Source organism: Colius striatus, chromosome 3 (assembly GCF_028858725.1).
Source record: "Colius striatus isolate bColStr4 chromosome 3, bColStr4.1.hap1, whole genome shotgun sequence".
Classification (NCBI taxonomy): domain Eukaryota; kingdom Metazoa; phylum Chordata; class Aves; order Coliiformes; family Coliidae; genus Colius; species Colius striatus.
The window spans coordinates 44,487,975-44,506,364 of NC_084761.1; the positions used below are offsets into that span (position 1 = coordinate 44,487,975).

At 41.4% G+C, this 18,390-nt stretch overlaps 1 protein-coding gene across 2 annotated transcripts in view; it reads right to left on the reverse strand.

Annotated features, from left to right (window-relative positions):
- The window catches only part of TET2 (tet methylcytosine dioxygenase 2), a 75,348-nt gene that overhangs the window by 8,163 nt on the left and 48,795 nt on the right, over positions 1-18,390 (reverse strand). For both annotated transcript variants that reach the window (XM_061992750.1, XM_061992749.1), the window contains exons 2-7: positions 12,413-15,803; positions 10,074-10,164; positions 6,399-6,492; positions 5,024-5,232; positions 4,053-4,203; positions 2,497-2,586 (exon numbers count right to left, since the gene is read on the reverse strand). In XM_061992750.1, coding sequence (XP_061848734.1) covers positions 2,497-2,586; positions 4,053-4,203; positions 5,024-5,232; positions 6,399-6,492; positions 10,074-10,164; positions 12,413-15,803 — 4,026 coding nt within the window. The remainder of the gene's footprint in view (positions 1-2,496; positions 2,587-4,052; positions 4,204-5,023; positions 5,233-6,398; positions 6,493-10,073; positions 10,165-12,412; positions 15,804-18,390) is intronic.

Below are 18,390 nucleotides of genomic sequence, written 5' to 3' on the forward strand. Positions count from 1 at the left end.
ATACACATAACACCTTCTAATATCTCGTAGGTGGCAACATACAGATCTTGAAGACAAATAAAATCAAGCAATTTGATGGCAATTTTGTGTCTGTCCTTGACTCCTTTCTGCTTTGTTTCCTATTACCTTCTCTCTCTGGAGTGATTGTGAAATTGGCCAGTAATACTTTTCCTTGGGTATTGCTTCTGATTCTGTGTCAGTGATTGGTGTTTTTCCATGGCAAATGCAGCATGTGGTTTCAGTGTCTGGCACCATAAGGGGGATATGTTTGTCTAGACTGGAAATATACCAAAATATTAAGGGAAACGGGCTTTACAAAACTCACCTCAGAATGACTTCATGAAAAGGAAAAATTTGCTTTTTCATTTGTGATCTTTTTGAGTGGTAAACATTTCTTTCATTAGCTTAAGTACAACTCCAAAACCTGACCAAAACCAGAGGTAATTGGTAATGACACTACTGTCTACCCATGTGCTCAATTATTAAGGAGATTTGCATAAAGGTGATAATGCAACAATAAATCTTACATGAAAAGAAAGAATTTTGTAATGGGAGATCAAGCCTTAGACTAACAACAGCTTCATATTTTGTTTACAAAATTAAAAATGAAACCCTATTTGTAAAATGCTGTGCTGAAATTCCTGAATCTTTCAAGTAAATGCAAAAAAATGGAACTTAATGGATCCCACTTTAAGGTGAAATTAGAAGCTTTGCCACATCTTGATCCAAGACCACTAAAAAGGTGTCTAGTTTGCTCACAGACCTTGATTTTTAAAATCTGCAATATTTACCTCCCTGGAGTCTGAAAAGCAGAACAAAAGTTTAAACATGTAGTCTTCTATGGAACTGAAAAAGAGTGGTCTAAAATGTTAGCCAGTCTATCATTGTCTGACTAAAGAACACTGGTGCAACTGTTCTCTGAGATGTTCTGCTGGATCCAGAAACCAACAGAACAGAAACAGAACACATGTTCTGTTGGGTCCAGAAAGCCAGACCCTTTCCTATTCTAGATTTTAATGCAGTAGCTATTCAGGCTTGGATTGGAATAAATCTGGAAACTTGGGATTTCTTTTCAGGATTCAAAGGGAAATTATTTGCAGGGCTTTTTGGTTTTAGAAAATAGAATACAGTACTCAATCACCTCCTTTAAAGTTACTGACAGTAGCTTGGTCAGAGTTTCCCCACAAATACAAGGTCTGCATGGAACTCCTAAAATGGGAGTTCCTTATGACAGAAGGTAAAAATTGCAGCCTGTAAAATATGTATTTTCAACAAGTGTTGGGCAGGACCACGGCTTACATGGGGAAAAATTCTTTTGCAGATTTTTGTGGGAAAGGAAAAGCAGCCTGAGTTAAGAACCATTTTACTGTTCACCACCTCCTCATTTTTTCTTCTTCCTCTTCCTTTCTTCTCTTGCAGAATGTCTCTCAGATATTTGGACAGATAACCACAGCTAGTGGGCATGCAGCCACAGTTTCCTCCAAAATGAGTCTCTAAACATTATCTGATCAGGTAAGTGAAACTGGGTAAGTTTGGACTGAATCTGCCTACACTGTCTAGTTGCTACTAAGTACACACTAAAGGAGTGAGTTTCATAGCAAATAAAAATGGCCAGATTTGTGTTACTTTACTGTTTTTGTTACAGCTGAAAAATCTGTCTTGTGCTGATTGCTACAGCATAATAGTGTCAACAGGAAAGATAGATGATGTCATAGTTTGCAGTGATGTTGATAGTTTGGAGACTGTAAGTTCTGAGGTTGTGAACCTGAGAAACGAAGGCCAACAAATATGTGTTTACAAGGGGTGTGGTATCAAATTCAGACATAAATAACTAAAAGGCACTTGATAAAGGAATGCAAATGAGAGAAAGCCATGCTGGGAACCTCATAAAAGCTTTGGATGGGCTAGTATCTGTAAATAGTTTCATGGAAAATGCATGCGCACTGTCTCTTCATGCAAGAAGGCTGGGGCAGGCACTCACTCATGTGCTTCTGCCCGCAGGACTGTGTTCAAATCCCAAACACTGCTTTGAAAGAATCTTTGTAATGGCTATTTTGGAGAAAACTAAATTAAGCTTCCACTTGAGAGAACAGAACTGAAACTGCAGCTCCGGGACATAAGTGCAATACAATACACTGCCTCTGGCACTGCTGCCAAATCTCACACCATCTTCATGGCTGCCTTGCTAGTTTGTCTGGTGACTCACGCTAAACCCAGAAATCTGTGTTGCAGAGATGAAGAGTTCTGCTCAAGTGTGAAGTAATTTTATTGTGTTGATATAGGTGAAAAGATTAGCCCTATCAAGTGGACCAAATTCTGCTAGTTTTACTTTTGAAAGCATTTTAAGTGGGACTTGCTCATTTCCATTTGTCTTTACCCCACGTCAAAGGAATGCTGTCATAAAACGTACACACTGGTTTGGTGGAGGGTTGAAGCATTGGGAAGAAGTCAGGTTATTTGTGTGACTGTCCCAGTTCCTTTTTCTCCTCAGCATACCTGGTTGTTATATGCATCAGGTGCAAGCTTCTTGTAGGTAGGTGCCATCAGGGTTGACAGATTCTGCAAATAGGATTCTAGTTTTTCTTCCTATGAGAAGAGGAAATAAGAGTTCAATGATGTTTCCATACTGTATGTATGGGATGTAAGAAGTGAGGGTCTTGACACAGTTCATGTTTACACTGATGGTTGTGTGAAGGCCTAGACAGTTATCATTCTTGTTTAGACAATTACTTGTGAATCTCTTTTTAATTTTATTGTTTCATAGCCTTTAAAGTAATGAAACAGTCAACTAGAATAGCGTGATCCTTGTAAGAGGACATCACATACTGTAACCTTAACTTGCTTTATATTACAAGGAATCACATTCTTCAACGTGGAGATGTTTTAGATCTAGGAGTGACAATCTTCATTATTTTCCCTGTTGGAGTTTTGAGGAAACAATGCTCTTCCAAATGCTTGAAAGAAATAATACCAGAACGGTCCATCAAATAAATCTAGCTAATTTAAGGGTTTTGAACATTTCGATGACAGCACTTCAACACACTGAAATATCTTTTAATGTAGCAATTTAAAATTATTTAAATACTTCAGACTTCAAAAGTTCCAAATTCCCAAGCAATGAAGAACTGTGAACATGTCTAGTAGTTGGCAACACAGAGGTAGGAACGTCCACGCTTCTTTTATTTTTTATGAGAAGTGCACACTCTCAAAATGATGGGCTCTGTGAAAATGAAGTACTCTAATAACATAGTCCAGAATTATTCCTCGCCCTCTCATGATCAGCTCAAAACTCAGATCCTTGATCATATGAGGCCCTTATTTTTAATAAGTGCATTAAGAACAGTGGCATACTGCAGTGGTATACTTGTTTTTAGGAGTTTGTATATTTAGCACTGTGTGAAGAGCTGTGAAAAATGTATGGGTTTGAGCGAGACATGTTTGGTGGAGTAGAAGCTTGTATCTCCTGTTATGGGACTATATCCTAGTTTGCGACTCCAAAATTATGTCATGAAATTGTTAAAAATGTCTTGCTGTGACCCAGTGGCTGCTGCCAGAACTTGGAGCTTTTGTGTGGCCCATAAGTTACCATTTATAAGTATTACTTCTAGTTTTCATTGGTGAGTGTCCTATTTGTGTTGTCTAGAAACTGCATCTATGCTACAGGACCCAGGCCCTGGTCTGGATGTTTGCTTTGGCTGACCCCAATTTTGTGTGGGAACAAGATTAGAGGAGAAAACTGTCTTGCCCACTCAGCTCTGGCTTCCATAGGAAGTAAACCAAGAATGCAAGAATGCCATCTCCTCTAATTGTGAAAGTCTGCAAACATGGTTTCAAGTCCTGGGGCTTTTACCGGCTGTCAGAATTTGGACAGTCAGTTCTGCTGGCTCAGTGACTGGAATCAATCTGATCTGACTGGTGGCTATTTAATTACCCTACGTGTACGCCATTCAGGCAAGACTCTGGCTCCTCGTCTCTTTTACTGTATCTCTATTTGCAGAGTGACAGAAAACATTTCCTTGCAAATGAGGCTCATTTTAGAAATGGACACCAACCTCTTTTGGGTCATCCCCCAACAGCTTAAACTTTCTTGGAATCTTGCTTCTGGCAAACTTACAACCATTGTAGTACATGCTCCAGGAGCAACCAAAGGAAAATGAAGCACCACAGGTTTCAGGGTCCAGCCCTTGACATGCGCAAGTCCGTCTGAAAAGCAAGAGAATATGGCTGTGAGGAGCAGGCAGGTCACCCCTGGGGCACTCTCGCAGCGGGCACCAGCGCTCTGCCAGAGCGCTGGGGAATCCGTGCTTTTGTGTTGCTTTCCATCATCAAATAACGAAGAAATGAAAGAGGGAAGCAACACATTATAACAGAAGAACTTATCTGAGTGAGTAGTTTCATAGTTGCAAAGCAAGGACTATGGGGGTTCGATGCTTCTGTGAGAAACCTGGCTTTGCTTGGGAGACGGGATGTCTGCGTGGTGCCTCGCTAGGCAGCAATATTCACAGCACCTGAATGGGGCAGGTACTGAGGGCCCTGCAAGAAGCTGGGAGCCCTCTGACAGAGGCCAAGAAATAATTCCTGAAATTTGACTCTGCCCAGGAATCCAAAGTAACATATAGTGATAACTATGTTAGTTTTGGTCTGAGTATTCTTCACTTTCAGAAAGACATGGGAAAACGATATAGTGCAATTTCTTTAGATTCAAACTAACTTCTGTAGGCTTAGACTATGATTTAGTACATCTAGGTTTTGTTTCAGGGTTGAGGTATCTGCTGGACTGGGCCCTGGCTGAGATCTCTTTCTTTAAATATACCGAGATGCCTCACAGCTCTGGGAAGATGTTTTGCCCCTAACTTACAGGAACATTCACTTTGCTCTGCTCACAAGGCTTGTGAGTTTTCAAACCGCCTGAAATAGCTGAAAGGTTACGTGTATTTCATGGTAATAGCACGAGTGGATGTGCTTGGGCTGAGGCTGAAGCTGGGGTTGCAAGTTTGGTGAGCATACTCTTTGCTCCACTTACTCTTCATTGAGGGCGCAGCGCCGGTTCGTGAGCGTGCCGTACTTCCTGAGGGTGTCAGTGAGCTCAGAGTAGAGCCTATCAGCCAGGCTGGTTGGGATTCCTTCCCAGACCAGGATGAGAATGACGATGACGGCTGTCTCACACGTGTGGCCCGCTCGCTCGCGCACCAGGCAGAGCAGCTTTTCCTCCTGACTGCTTCTGCGGACTACCTGCATGCACAGCAACACACACCCCCAGAGCCCCAACACAACAATGCCTTTCTTAATGTGAAGAGTGAGAGAATAGGAAACCTTAGCATCAGAGTGCATGGAGGGAAGTTACTTCTACTTCCACCTTTGTCTTTGCTTCTGAACAACTCTGTCTACTTTTCTCATTTAGTGACATTGGGCCAGGGCTACCTTTTCTGTTTAATGAAGCTGACTAAAAGGACAAGCTTGACCGTTGATGTGGAAAGACATGGTGGTGGAAAACAGCTTTGTAGAAGCATCCTCTGTGCTGTGATTCAGCAGGAATCTTCTCCTGAATTTGTGCTGTGGTACAAGTGGCCCAGTTCAGTCGCCCAGTGGGCAAAAGGAAGTGAGCAGTGAGATGCCTCCCTGAACAGAACTCAGTGGTAGACACTTGTGCTTAGAGCAGGAACCACATGCAGAAATGTAGGCAGATAAGGAAGGGAGTGAATAATCAGACACAGGAGGCTCGCTTTCTTTCCCTCCCAAACTTAAGCAGCTAAACTTGTAATCAGCCACTCAGTTTTGTGACCTGCCCTTACTACATAAAAACATTACTGTGATTGACAGGAAAGCAGTAGATACTGTTAAAATTAAACGTATGTCCTTGCTTCTCAGTGCTTGTGCTACTGTGGGTATTTCTGAATAAAAAGGTGCAGTCGGTCATGTGTAAAGGCCATCATCGTGTATCAGTTTTTTCCTCATCTTGTCTTTCCTCAGCCTACACAAAGCACTCAGCAATTTGTGCCAAAGTACGCCAGTGCTTGCTAAGAGGGTGTCCTAGTGTGCCTCTTAAATGGTGTATTTTACAAACATTGCAGTGCTGCACTTACTGGACTTATTTGTAAGTTAATATTAAACAGCAGTGACAATATCTGGTGTCATCAGATTGAAGCAAAACTTCCTTCTCAGGTTTTCATATCTTTAAGTCAAATTTTACTCTTGCTGTTCTCTGTGCAACAAGTAAATAGAGCATGAGAGGCAGGGGCTGGAGTAGGCTACATACGTCCTGTGGTACTGCGGCTGTTGAGCTATTTAAAGTTTCCACTGAACAGTGTCAACTAACAGAAGGACATGTCACTGCTATCTGCTTATGTGAATCATCATACTGAACTAGATTAGTCTTAACATTTGTGTACATCACTTACCCATTTAGCAATTGGACATCCTTGAGAACTTTTGCCTTCCTTCCCAGTGTAGACAACCCTCTCAATCCTTATAGCTTTACCCTTCTGTCCAAATCTTAAAACAAACAAAAATATGTACAATAAGCAGAGTCATTTGGTTTTGTGTGAACACTGAAAAGATGGAGCACATTTACCAGTCTTGTCTTAAAAAATAAACACTATGCATTACAGGGAGGGATTGACAGTGTGATTTAGCTTTCTGATTTTACTGTAGTGGTGGATCCATAATGTTAAGAAAGGCAAATGTCTTTTGATACATACATTATGGATGAGTAAAAATTATCCGTACCGCATGAGTATTCCCAAACCTCTGTAGAGAATTTGTTATAATTGACATTCTGAAAAGTGGACTTCAAGTCTCTTTATTTTGGGGAGGAATTTTACATTTTTTCTTTAATTTCTGGATTAAACAAAGTTATTACTCTGAAATGTACACAATTAAGTTGTCATGGAACAGCTGGCGTGCAGCAGCCACTCTATTAATTTTCTCTGCTTGTTTCTGGCTTGAATGCAGCCTGAATCAGTTAAGTCATGATTAATTTGCATCACAGCTATTTCCTTTATTTTATCATCCTCTCATAAATTGTTACTTATTCTGCCTGACTTCTCTTACTGAATTAAGGATCAAAAGGTGCCCTCAAATGATGCCTTGTGTGTGTGTGTCTTCATTACCGAGGTGCGCAAGCTTGTCTCTTTCTGAAGTATTTCATCAAGGTGATTATGCCATCAAGGCAGAATCTAGCCACACATGCAAGTAGTGCTGTAACTCAGAGCAAATGGGAACCACTTTCCATGTCCTCTGACAGATCAGGTGTAAATACATGTAGCTAACGCCAACATGAGCTAATAAAAAGAGTCAGAGCTATTAAGCCATTTCCAGGCATGCTTTCTGGCCAGGCCTCTCCCCAAGCTGCTGCGGCTGGGGGATGCCCACCTGCTGAGCCCTAAAGTACACAAGGTATTAAGTGAGGCCCTGTGTTAGAGACCTCAGGGTATGCAGTGTTACAGATCCAGCTACCATGGTCACTCAGTTGCATTTTAGAGACTGGGCAATTTGCAGTTCCATCACCATTTATTGAATTCTGCCACTCTCATTGACTTTGCCTTATTTTTATTTTTCTTTTTTGCCCGCAATAATAAAGTGTGGTGACTACAGCACGATCTCTTTTTCTTTGTTGTTACCTATAGAGCAATCAAGACAGCTCCTTTCTGGTTATGTAGCCATTTAATGATGCCTTGAGAACTTTTGACCTTTCATCTCTCTTGTTTCTGCACTAAAATCTTGGTGACATATTTAAGAGCAAATATTTGTATGTAAACTTTTGTTCTGCAAAGGAAATGAAAAATGCTTATTTTTAGATGTGATGTTATTGTGAAATTTCAGTGTCACAGGAAATCATACAAATAAAATCAAGTTGTACTACACATGTTCTGCAGGACAACTGTTAGGTCACTTTTTCCTGCATATGCTTGGATGTTAGTATAGATTTGCTTCCTGAACTAACCACATTAAAAAAACATGTAAAAATCTCAACATATTCTATCGATTTGCTAATCTGCATTGTAGGACAACTGTGTCGATGCTGCTACAGAATTATGTTGTACATTACACACTGGAAATGGAATGGACTTTGTCAAAAGTGTTTTCCACTGTCACAAAGGAATTTATGCCTGATGTTTGTCATGCTTGCTTTCAGGGCAAAGCTAGTCGGCTTTAAAGCTGGAGCAAATCTCACTGAGCACAAAGTAGGAATTGGGAGAAGGAAGAGGTAAAATGCATGTATCCACCACGGATTTGGCAAGAAATTTGTTCTGGCATAGCTCAAATATTCACCGTGAGTCTAAATCCAGATGCTGGTTTGTTTGGCAGTGCTGATACCTTAAAAGTCAATCCATATTAATGGGAAGCCTGTTTAAAAGTGCTTAATCTGTGATCAGTGTCACCAACGGCACACATGTGCTTGAGAACGTTTTTATAGTTAAGTATTTTTTCTAACTTACAGGTAAAAAATAAACTACTGAGGAGCAGTTCTGGAGTTCTTTTAGTCAGGGAATCTCACAGTTTATATCGTATGAACAGCTGAAAACTAGCCATTGCTTAAGTGGTTGCTCCTACACTCTTCTCAACCTGACTGAGTAGATGCATGTTATCTATAATCTCTCAGGATTTCCTTCTGCCAACGTGAAATGAAATTAAATGAAAAAAAAAAAAAAGATGAGATCAATATTAAGGATGAAAAATTACACTTCAAAGTAAAGAAATGAAAAAGTTTCATCTCTAATAATTGACATAATGAAATGAATGACTTTCTTCCTTTATTATTTTTTAATACTAAAGAATTAACCAGTCAATGAGAGCTCTAGAGAAAACAAATTGTAAGAAGCTTCTCAGGAGGGTCAGTGTTCACTTCTCTGCCACAGGAAGAAGCTGATTTATGTAGCTCATATGCATTTGAGCTGCTCACAAAGCTGAAAACAAGCATAGGGGCAGGCTCTTTACAGGAAGGAAGGAGATGCTTAGAAAGAGAAAGGACTTTAGGATTTTAGAGGTGATCTGAAGTGGCCCATGGGCATGCAGTGATGCTCACAAGCCCTTGCTAAGAAATGGTGCTCCTTAGCTCTGACACAGCACTGCAATAATGCCCACTTGCTTTTGGTTCTGCAATTAGTTGAAGGTCTGGTGTCCAGACTTTTAAAGTATTAACAAATCAAATTCCCAACTGTTTCTGACTTACTGGGGAGGTTTTCGTTTGCTTGTTTGTTCTAAGGGGAAATAAATTCCCAGGCACCTCTAAAAATCTGTCCATTCATGTCTACACATGCCAAAAGCTACAAGGGATGCAGAATTCCCAGTGCAGAAGTCACTTTTGTGACAGTTTTTAATTTAAATACCTTAGAAAGGCTGGTGGGTTTTGTGCTTGTACACATTTTTAATGAGCACAGATCATATATCCATTCTGTGCCATTCAGAATTTCTACTTTGGTTGGCTCTGATGTAACAAACACATCACGGGATGCAACAGGATACAGGGATCTACCCCAGTCAAGATAGGGCTGGTCCTGTGCAATATGCCAAGGAGGAAGAAGGTATTTTCCCAAGACTACTTATCAGTTCTTGGGCTGAAATCCTACCCAACAACTTTGTGGAACTCCTTTGGATGTGACTGTATTAGAGTTAGCCCTTTAGGGTTCTACTCCATACTTGGTAATTTAGGGGGTCATAACTTTGGAGTCTGGTAATCTGTGCTTCATCTGGAGTTTGGTATTCTGTTCTTCAAGCTTTCTTCTACCTTGGCATTCTCCTACCCAGAGGGAACACCAGGTCCAAGCCTGCTTTTGCAGCCACTGCCAGCTGTCTTGCTTGGCAGGCTGATGTATACTTGCTCCTGCTTGGGTTTGCTGGCATCTGTCTCAAAGTGTGCAGCCCGTGCCAGCCAGCCAACTATTGGCCCTGTCAAATATTGTGACTCTCCGGTGAATAGCACAGTGCGTAATGTTGGCAACACTGGAGGAGCTAAGCCTACAAGTAATTACTTGATTTGCAATTGTTTATTTCTTTATGTGCAAAAGCTGGAAAAATTCTGACATCCGCAAAAGGATAAACGTTAAACTGCCCTGTGCCTTTGCACTAATTACCTTTCTTCCATGATTTCTCTAATAGCTGCCACATTAGGACCGGCTCCTAGATGGGTATAGAAAGGGCCTTCATCTTTTTCAATAATTTGCTCTGTTTAAAACAAAATAAAGGTTATTACTGCGAAGTTTAAGTCTTTAACGTAAAAAGTCACATTGCAAAGCTTACAACTAGCTCATTAGAATACTGCTGGATGGTTCTTGGGTCAGGGTTTTCAAACACTTATGTTTAAAGTATGCCCATGCAATTTGTACAAAACACGCAAAGCACATGGCTAATCCTGTGAATAGCTGTGATACGGACTCTGTGACTTTTGCTAGCATAAACAGCTGTTTCACATCTTGGGCTCTACACTGAAATTCAGAAGGAGTTTTCCCATTATAACCAAACAATTGCTTCTCCTTCTCCCACTTCCTCCTCTCTCAGCATCAAGAAAGGAGGATAAATGGGATAACAACGGTAAATATTGACACTAGTGAGCTGTAAGGTACTTGTTTTTCAGCAGACATGTTACAGTGTAGGAACCCACAGGCTGAGAAAGTGGCCATCAAGGTTACGTAGAGAATTTCTGCCACCCACAGAAAAAAGATTCTGTGAAATGAAGAAAGAAAAAATGAGTTTACTGAAAGAAATCCTGCACAAGGCTTAGTCAAACTGCTTGTATGCTAAGAATGCTTAGCTTTCTGTGTGTAGGTTAGGGACATATCAGCATTCACAATATATACTATATGTTTGGTTGGATCCTGGGAGGTGGGCTCCAGCAGTGAGAAAGAAATGGTCAGGCTCTGCTTGGGTTCAGAAGGAAATGGTAGAGCTGTGCTGACTTGTCTGAGGGCTGACTTTCTATTTTCCACCATGCTAACTCCAAAGGCTGAGGTGATGATGAGGTGACGCCTCTCTTGACACACAGCCTCTGAAGGCATGATGAAGGCATGCTACAAACCTGCACGTGTCAATGGCTTCATTTAATCTTCCTAAGTACAAGTATTAGGAGAAAGCAACAAACTCTCTCGATTACGCTGTGGCACTGGGTTCTTCAAAGAGGACAGGAATTAAGTTTCCTGCTCCTTTATTTCCTAGTGGGTCTGCTAAGACTGAAGGATTAAAATGCTAGTGGAGAATAAGCTTTTCTTCTCAGTTATCAGTTGCAATACTGGCTAAAAAACAGTGAGAATAACAAAATGGTTGCCAGAAAAACATGCCAAATATGTTGGAGAAACAGTATCAAGACAAAAAACTCCAAACGACTTCAGTGTTTGCAAAAAAATCTACACTTTCTAGGTTTTTTTCTCATGAAACAAGAAGGAATGACAAAGAATTGGCTTCCAGTTTTCATCCTGGGAGCTTTGGAAATTTACTATTTTTTTTCTGTTGCTGTTATTCTCATGGATCATCTCCAAGACATAACCCCAAGTGTCTGAAAAGACAAAAAGGTCAATTTTGCACTTTTGGAGGAGTATTGGTTCAACTTGCTCTTTTATAGTTGGTACAAAACCCCAGTAAGTGAAACTCTAACAAGCATTTTTTTTTCCCTTTTTTTTTTTTGTCTTTCCATTTTTGGTGCTGAACCTATTGTGTCAACCTTAATAGTTTACCCAGTAGTCTGAAAGTGCCTGTTAGATCTGGCTATGTGCAGTGTCAGTGCTACATAGAAGTTCAGGCTACTTCGCTTCCCTCTGCTCTGTTCTTCCAGTTCTTGGAGGTTGGGTATGCCATGAAGAAACACTGAGGGCCTCCCTTGCTGCCTTTTTTGTCACTGATTGTTTAGCTTCTCCAAGAAACTGCTGATCTCTTTAACCTTGCAGAAGATAAGTGAGTGAAAGAGAGGAAAAAATCTTGCAACAAGTTGAGGAATAATCTGTCATCCCTTCTTTGCTTTGGCTTTACTGAGAGAAACTTCAGCAATTTCACTCTTAGAGAAAAAAATGGCATGAAGATCTCAAGTTTTGGATCCAGAATATATTTTACACATGCTATATCTAACCTAAATGAATAAATTTGGTTATAAAGTTATGAACTACTTTTTATCAGCATGTTGTCATTACATGTCTGCTGCTCAAGGAGAATGGATATGAGGGGACATGCTACTGGCCATAAGCATTTTGAGTGAAAAATCAAATAGGCAACTGCTCTATGAAATACTGAGAAAGGGCTGCATAACTGCAGTAGGCACAAGCATGTAAAATTTAAATTTTGTAAGTCTTCACTAATTACCATTCTAAAAAATAATCCACCCAAAAAATCCTTCAAAAAAAACCATCCAACTGACCCCGTGATCCCAATTTGAAAGCTCATTTCCTTCCTGTGAACTGGTACCTTTTTTGTACATCTCAGCACTTACCAACACAGCTGCAAGATGGGAAATCATACTGGGTTTTGGCAGGTGTGTCCAATAAATTTTTTACAGGAGTATCCAATAGCTTGGAAGGTGAGTCTAAAAAATTATTGAGAACAGTTCCAGCTGTTCTTTTGGTCGGGGTTTTCTCAGCAGGTAAGTTTGCTTGCTGATCTGAGATTGGGGTTTGAGTGTCAAAATCTGCAGCACTAGTATTTCTTGATAGGATGGTAATAGAGCCTGCTGTTTCAACCTTCACATGTTTAGGTGATTTGACAGTAAAAGTCTTGTGATCAAACAGTGATTTGACCTGTATCTGTTTCAGCTGCTGTTCCATAGTCTCAATGATGCTCTTTTGTTGCACGTTCTCGCACCCAAAGTGCTGGTTCTCTTGTTTAATTGTTTTTTTCCACATTTTGTTTTCCAGCTGCCCAGCTGATGGGCGCATGCAGACATTAGACTTTGTGCCGGCCTCAATTTTTATAGGCTTGCGTGCTGCACTGGGACCGGTCTCAGCTTTGGGTTGCTGGTATGCTTGCTGCTCCTGTTTTTGCAAGAGATGCCACCTTAGAGCAGCGTGCTTTTGAAAATCCTTAGGGGTCTGGGACTGCAAATGACAGCCTCTCTGGTCTACAGAGTGTGGGATGGTTTGCTGGCTGGGTGGTAAGTACCGCTGAGGAATCTGCTTAGCTTGTTGGCTCAGGAGATCTTGGTTCAGACTACTACCGTAGCAATGTGTTTGCTGGAGTGGTGGTAGCTGTATAACTGAAGCTTGTTGTGTCTGATGCTCTTGTTCCTGAAAACAATGATTCACATCTTGTTTTGCCGTCAAGTTGTTTGAAAAATACTGCATGTGTTGCAAGTCCTGCATTTTGTTGGCTCCAAAGCGTTCGGTACTTGCAGCATTTTCTTTCTGCCCAGAAATCAAGTGCACGTTGTTTGGGCAGGGATGCTGCAGGCTTGCATTTGCTTTCTGAGTGTAAAGAGGAGCTTTGCTGCTCATGCTCTGTACCTGCTCTAGACCTAGCTGAGGGTTATGCAGTGGGAATGCAGTTGATTTCATGTACTTATTCCCAGTTTGAAAACATTTATCTACTTTGAGTTGATTGAAGGATGTCCTGTCTAGCGGCTGCTCAGCATTGCTTTGGGAGTGGGAAATGGTTTGGGGCAGGTCTTTATTTTTCATTTGCTGAGTCTGTTGCTGATTTGGGGTTAGCTGTGGACCACGTGGCAGATGCACCTGCTGTGCCTGTTTCTGAAGCATCTGTTGCAAAATATGTGAATGCAAGAATTGCTCATTTTCCCCCGGCTGGGGATTCAAATGCTGCTGTTTCAACGGGGCCCCTAAAGGCTGTTCAGCTTGTTGTTCTGGTCTTTGCTGGAAATGGAGCTGCTGCAGAGGGTGTTGCTGTGCTTGGGACTTGAGCAGGGAATCCATCTTTGTGAGCTGCGGCTGTGGTGAGTGTTTCTGGAACGGCAGCTGCTGGTCAGCTGTGGGACGCGGCTGTAGCTGGGAGGTCTCGCTTTTGTATAGTGGAGGAATTTGTTCCTGATGCATCATCTTCTGGCTCTGGGGCTGTCCCGAAGGCCCCTTCAATGCATCAGGACTTCCAGCATACTGTTTTATATAGCTTGTTCCAGCTGTGTTTGCCTGGAACTGAAGAATTGATTTCAATAATGCTTCACTGGGCTTTTGAGGAGGCTCTCCCTGGCAGAACTGTGTGGAAACCAGTTCTATCCAGGCTGGTTTTGAATAGCGTTGAACCTGTTGCACAGGCTCTTTCACTTGGTCCTTTTCTTTGTAAGGAGGGATCTCAGCTGCTCTCTGTCCTGGGAAACGCTGATAGTGTTGCTGTAACTCACCCTCACTTCCACACGCTTGCAGGGTTTGGAGGGGAGGCTCCGGCGCTGGCGTTCCTTCTTCTGGGCACTGCTGAATGGAGGCGGCCACAGCAGCTTGCAGGTTGCTTTCACTGACATCTTGCTGTGATATTTGTGCCTGCTGCGGAAGTCTCTGGTGAGGGTGAAGTTGTTGTTGGCTGAGGCCAGGACTTTCTGACATTGGTCCCTGCTGTTGCCCTTCATTCTTTATTTTCCCAGGAAGAGTTTCATCACATCTGTTCTCATAGGAATGGTGTCCTTCTTGCACCACGACAGACAGTGCACTGTTCACTTCTGGAGCAGGAGGAGTGGAGGAATCTTTGTGAAATATTGAGTTCTGTTTAAAGAAAGCACCATTTTTTTCTGCTTGCTCAGAAAACCTTTCCAGAGCGGTGCTCTGAGCTTGCAGGTTACTGCTGGAACTTAGAGAGAGGTCTTGGTTGGGAACCTGCCCTACACTTCCATGAATAGTACTGTTTCCTACGGGTAACTGGTGTGGATCATAGCCTGGAATCTCTTGCTGTAGCTGTAGTTCTGGTTTCTGAAGCAAACAGCTACCTGACAATACCGGTGGCTTACTGGAGTCTTCTGCATTGTAGACCTCAGTAACCACTACAGCTGGCACTTGAGGCAGCTCAGAGTTTGAGGTCTGTGGGGAGGTGATCTGCCCTGAGGTATGGGATGAATGTGTTGTCTCATAGGACAACTCATTAGTAGCCTGACTGGTAATGGCATTGATATGAGATGTGTTCTTCTGCATTGCTATGGAAACATGTTCTGGATAATATTGAGACAGTGTTTTCTCCAGGAGTTCACCATGCATGCTTTCCATGGAAGAGGCAGAAACTGTAGCACCATTAGGCATTGGCACTGCCTTGTTCTTGAGTAGTAAGATAATGTCCCTGTTGTGGCAAAGAATAGTTTCCTGCTCCTGCTCATCCCGAATCAGGAGGTCATGAGGATTTTCTGAACCACCACTGTTGTGTCTTGTAGACAGCATTAAATCTGAAGCTTCATTCTCTTGCCCTGTAAAACACTCAGGTTTCTTCTCACTGTAACAATTGGAGACGCCTGGCTTTTCATTGTTATCCTCTGGCTCAGCTTTTTCTCCGTTCACCTCTTTCCCTTGTTTCACTTTCTTGCTCTCACAAAGTCCATGCAGAGAGGGCTCACTAAAAGTGCGTTTTATCCCACCATTTTGCAGATATTTGGAATACGCTTTCTTTTCTTGTAAAAGGTCGGGACTAACACAGTTATTTGGACTTCCCTTCGGGTGGGGCACTCCATAGTTGCTTTTTAGGAATAGCTGCTTATGGTCTCCGTTTACTTCAACTTCAGGCCCCTCTGTTGCTGGACTTCCATTCTGTAGCTTCACTGTAGAAGGTTCTGCCTGGCAAACGTGAGAAGATTGCGGTATTAGGAACGGACTCAATCTATTGCCGTCAACATGGTTGGTTCTGTCCTGTTCCATCTGGCCTGCTCCGGGGCCATCCACAAGGCTACCCTCTAAACTTATCTGAAAGAAAAAAAGAAATGAGAATCTAAGTCAATTTTAGTTTCTGTTGATGCACAGACAGTTACTGACAATTCCAAGCATCCAGTGTTCTGATCAGTTCCCAGGCACCATGTGAGCTTGCAAGGCACACGTGAGGAGTTTCACTGTCCTATCGCATTTTGCAGCTCCATATCTCCCTTTTTCTTGAAGGTTTGCTCTTCAAGATGAAAAGAGAGTGAAAATAAAGAGTGGCTCCTGACCCTTGTTTAACACACAAGCAGATGTTTTACAAAAAAAAGTCTACCCTATTGGTGCAAAAATATCTTCTGCTTTTGAAAGATTTGCATAGACTCCTCTATCATCACTTTTCCTTCTTGAAAAAACAGTCATGCTGAAACCATGGCTCCCAGACTTGGTGCTAATCCTGTTACTTGATTAAGTGTGCCAAGCCTCTTTTGTGTGACTTGAAGGATTATTGCCACCAAACTTGCCAATTAGAGGGGAAAACTTCCTTTTTTCTGTCTTCAGTTGTCTGACAAGGTCTTTTGAAACTGGCAGCCCTAATGACCACGCAAGTGGCACAATACACATGTGATACAAAGCCATGCTTGATTGCAGTCCATAGGAACTCTTACAGTCCATCAACATCTCTGGAATGTTGAGAGAAACAAATCAAGACATTTCAGAAAGGTGTGATGGAAGTGGTATCAGGTATTTGTATCCTTTCAAGTTTACATATAGACATTGAGCATGGCTTATAAACTATGCATATATATGGGTTTTGAACCGAGCCCCACAGCTGTGGAGCTAGGATTTTTTTCTTCTTTGTTTGGATGGAAACTTCCTTTTTTTTTTTTTAATATACTCTTTATATTTTATATATAAAATTAAGATTTTTTTTTTTTAATTGGATAAAAGTACTGACAATAGACAGTGAACAAATTCCATGTAATGACAAACTAATCCTTTTCATATGGATCTTCTCAGGACTCACAATCCCAGCTAACATAGATAAAGCCCTTATTTGACTCTGCTTGTAATTTATTCTTTGTCGGCTTTGTGGTTCTCAGCAAGTCACAGATGACAGACGACAGACTGACAGAAGGCCTTACAGATGTGAGACTGCACAGAGAAAATTTAGACTCATGCACATCTTTGTCCTGAAGCTTTTATTTTCAGTTTGCATAATGGGGAATCTGTAGGGTTCTCCATTACCAGGTCATCCCTGGTTGGATTGCAAAGCCAGGAGCAGCACTACACATGGTTGGTATTGCCACTACATAGGAAGAACTACTATATAGAAAAATTTCTCCCATCGCTGTTGCTTTGTTTATATATTTATCCTAGACTTTTTTTTTTTAACGTTAAAGAATACCTCATTTATACAATTTTCAATGCAGTATTGCCTTACTCAGTTGAATACGATGATTCTAAAATGCTTTTAAAAGCAAAATTAATTCATGAGATTCATTACATCCAGCAGAATCCCCTCTGCTTGCTGCCCTGATTTATGTATCAGGACAATTCAAACACACATTTTGACAGGCAAGCACCTGTGTAATGCCTTTTATACATTTCTTCCATATACCAAACATGGCTTTAGATTTACTTTTGACCTCCCGAGGTTTTTATCTTTTCTTTCTATATTCAATTTATGTTTTGTATGACAGAAGTTGAGAAGTTGTCTCTGCAAGTAATAGTACTTAAAAAAAGAGTTGTTGAAGGGAAAGCTAAGAATAGGGAGACTGAAAAGAATGTTTGTCCATCTTGCCTATTTTCTTGACAAGGTAAGATAGGGTCCTTCCCCTGTAGCTGTATTTCAGTATATTTCCCAACCACATTTGAAGTACCAAATGATGTGAGCCTTTGCAGCTTTCCCAGGGAGACGAAATTCCATGCTTAACAGAAAGCAGCCTGAAAGAGATTCTTTTGATGTGTCATTCTAGGCCAGGCAGCAGGATGATGCTCCTAGAGTATCTCAAAAAAAACTGTCACCCTAATTTGGAAACCATTCTTTGCCTTCACGTCTTTCATACCTAGAAACTACAGCTGAACCACAACTCAGACATGAGCATGTAGGCTGCTGTATTTTGCAAGCATGAAGTGAAATAAAGTGCACCGTAGTAATTAAAACTGTGCTGTCAAGATGTTCCTAAAATATTTACTTATTTTTGAGAAGTTTTAGTCTGTGTCACTGAGCTGTGAGAAATTTCCTCTGGCCCCCAAAGTCTGCCTTGCTGCTTGTGTTCTGGTGTACCATGTGGGTTGCAACTAAAGTTCTTCCAAGAGTTCCCAGACTATCTTTCTTCTCAAATTCTTACTGATATGTAAAAAACACCTTTTTGTCTAGAAGTGAGGGTTGCCCAACTCCCCTAAACTTAGCTTGTAGATCCTTCAAAGGAGCACACCTATGCTTCAGAAAAGAGTCTTAGGTTCATGCCATCCTCAGAAACCGTGAGGTTATTCTCGCTGTGTGACATGGATTATTAGTCACTGTATTCTCAAAGACCTCATGGCATGAGTCAGCCAGTTTCTGCTACTTCTGATCACCTCCAGTGTAAAAGGCACTGGTGTTAGACATTGCAAAGGACACGGGAACTACTTGGAT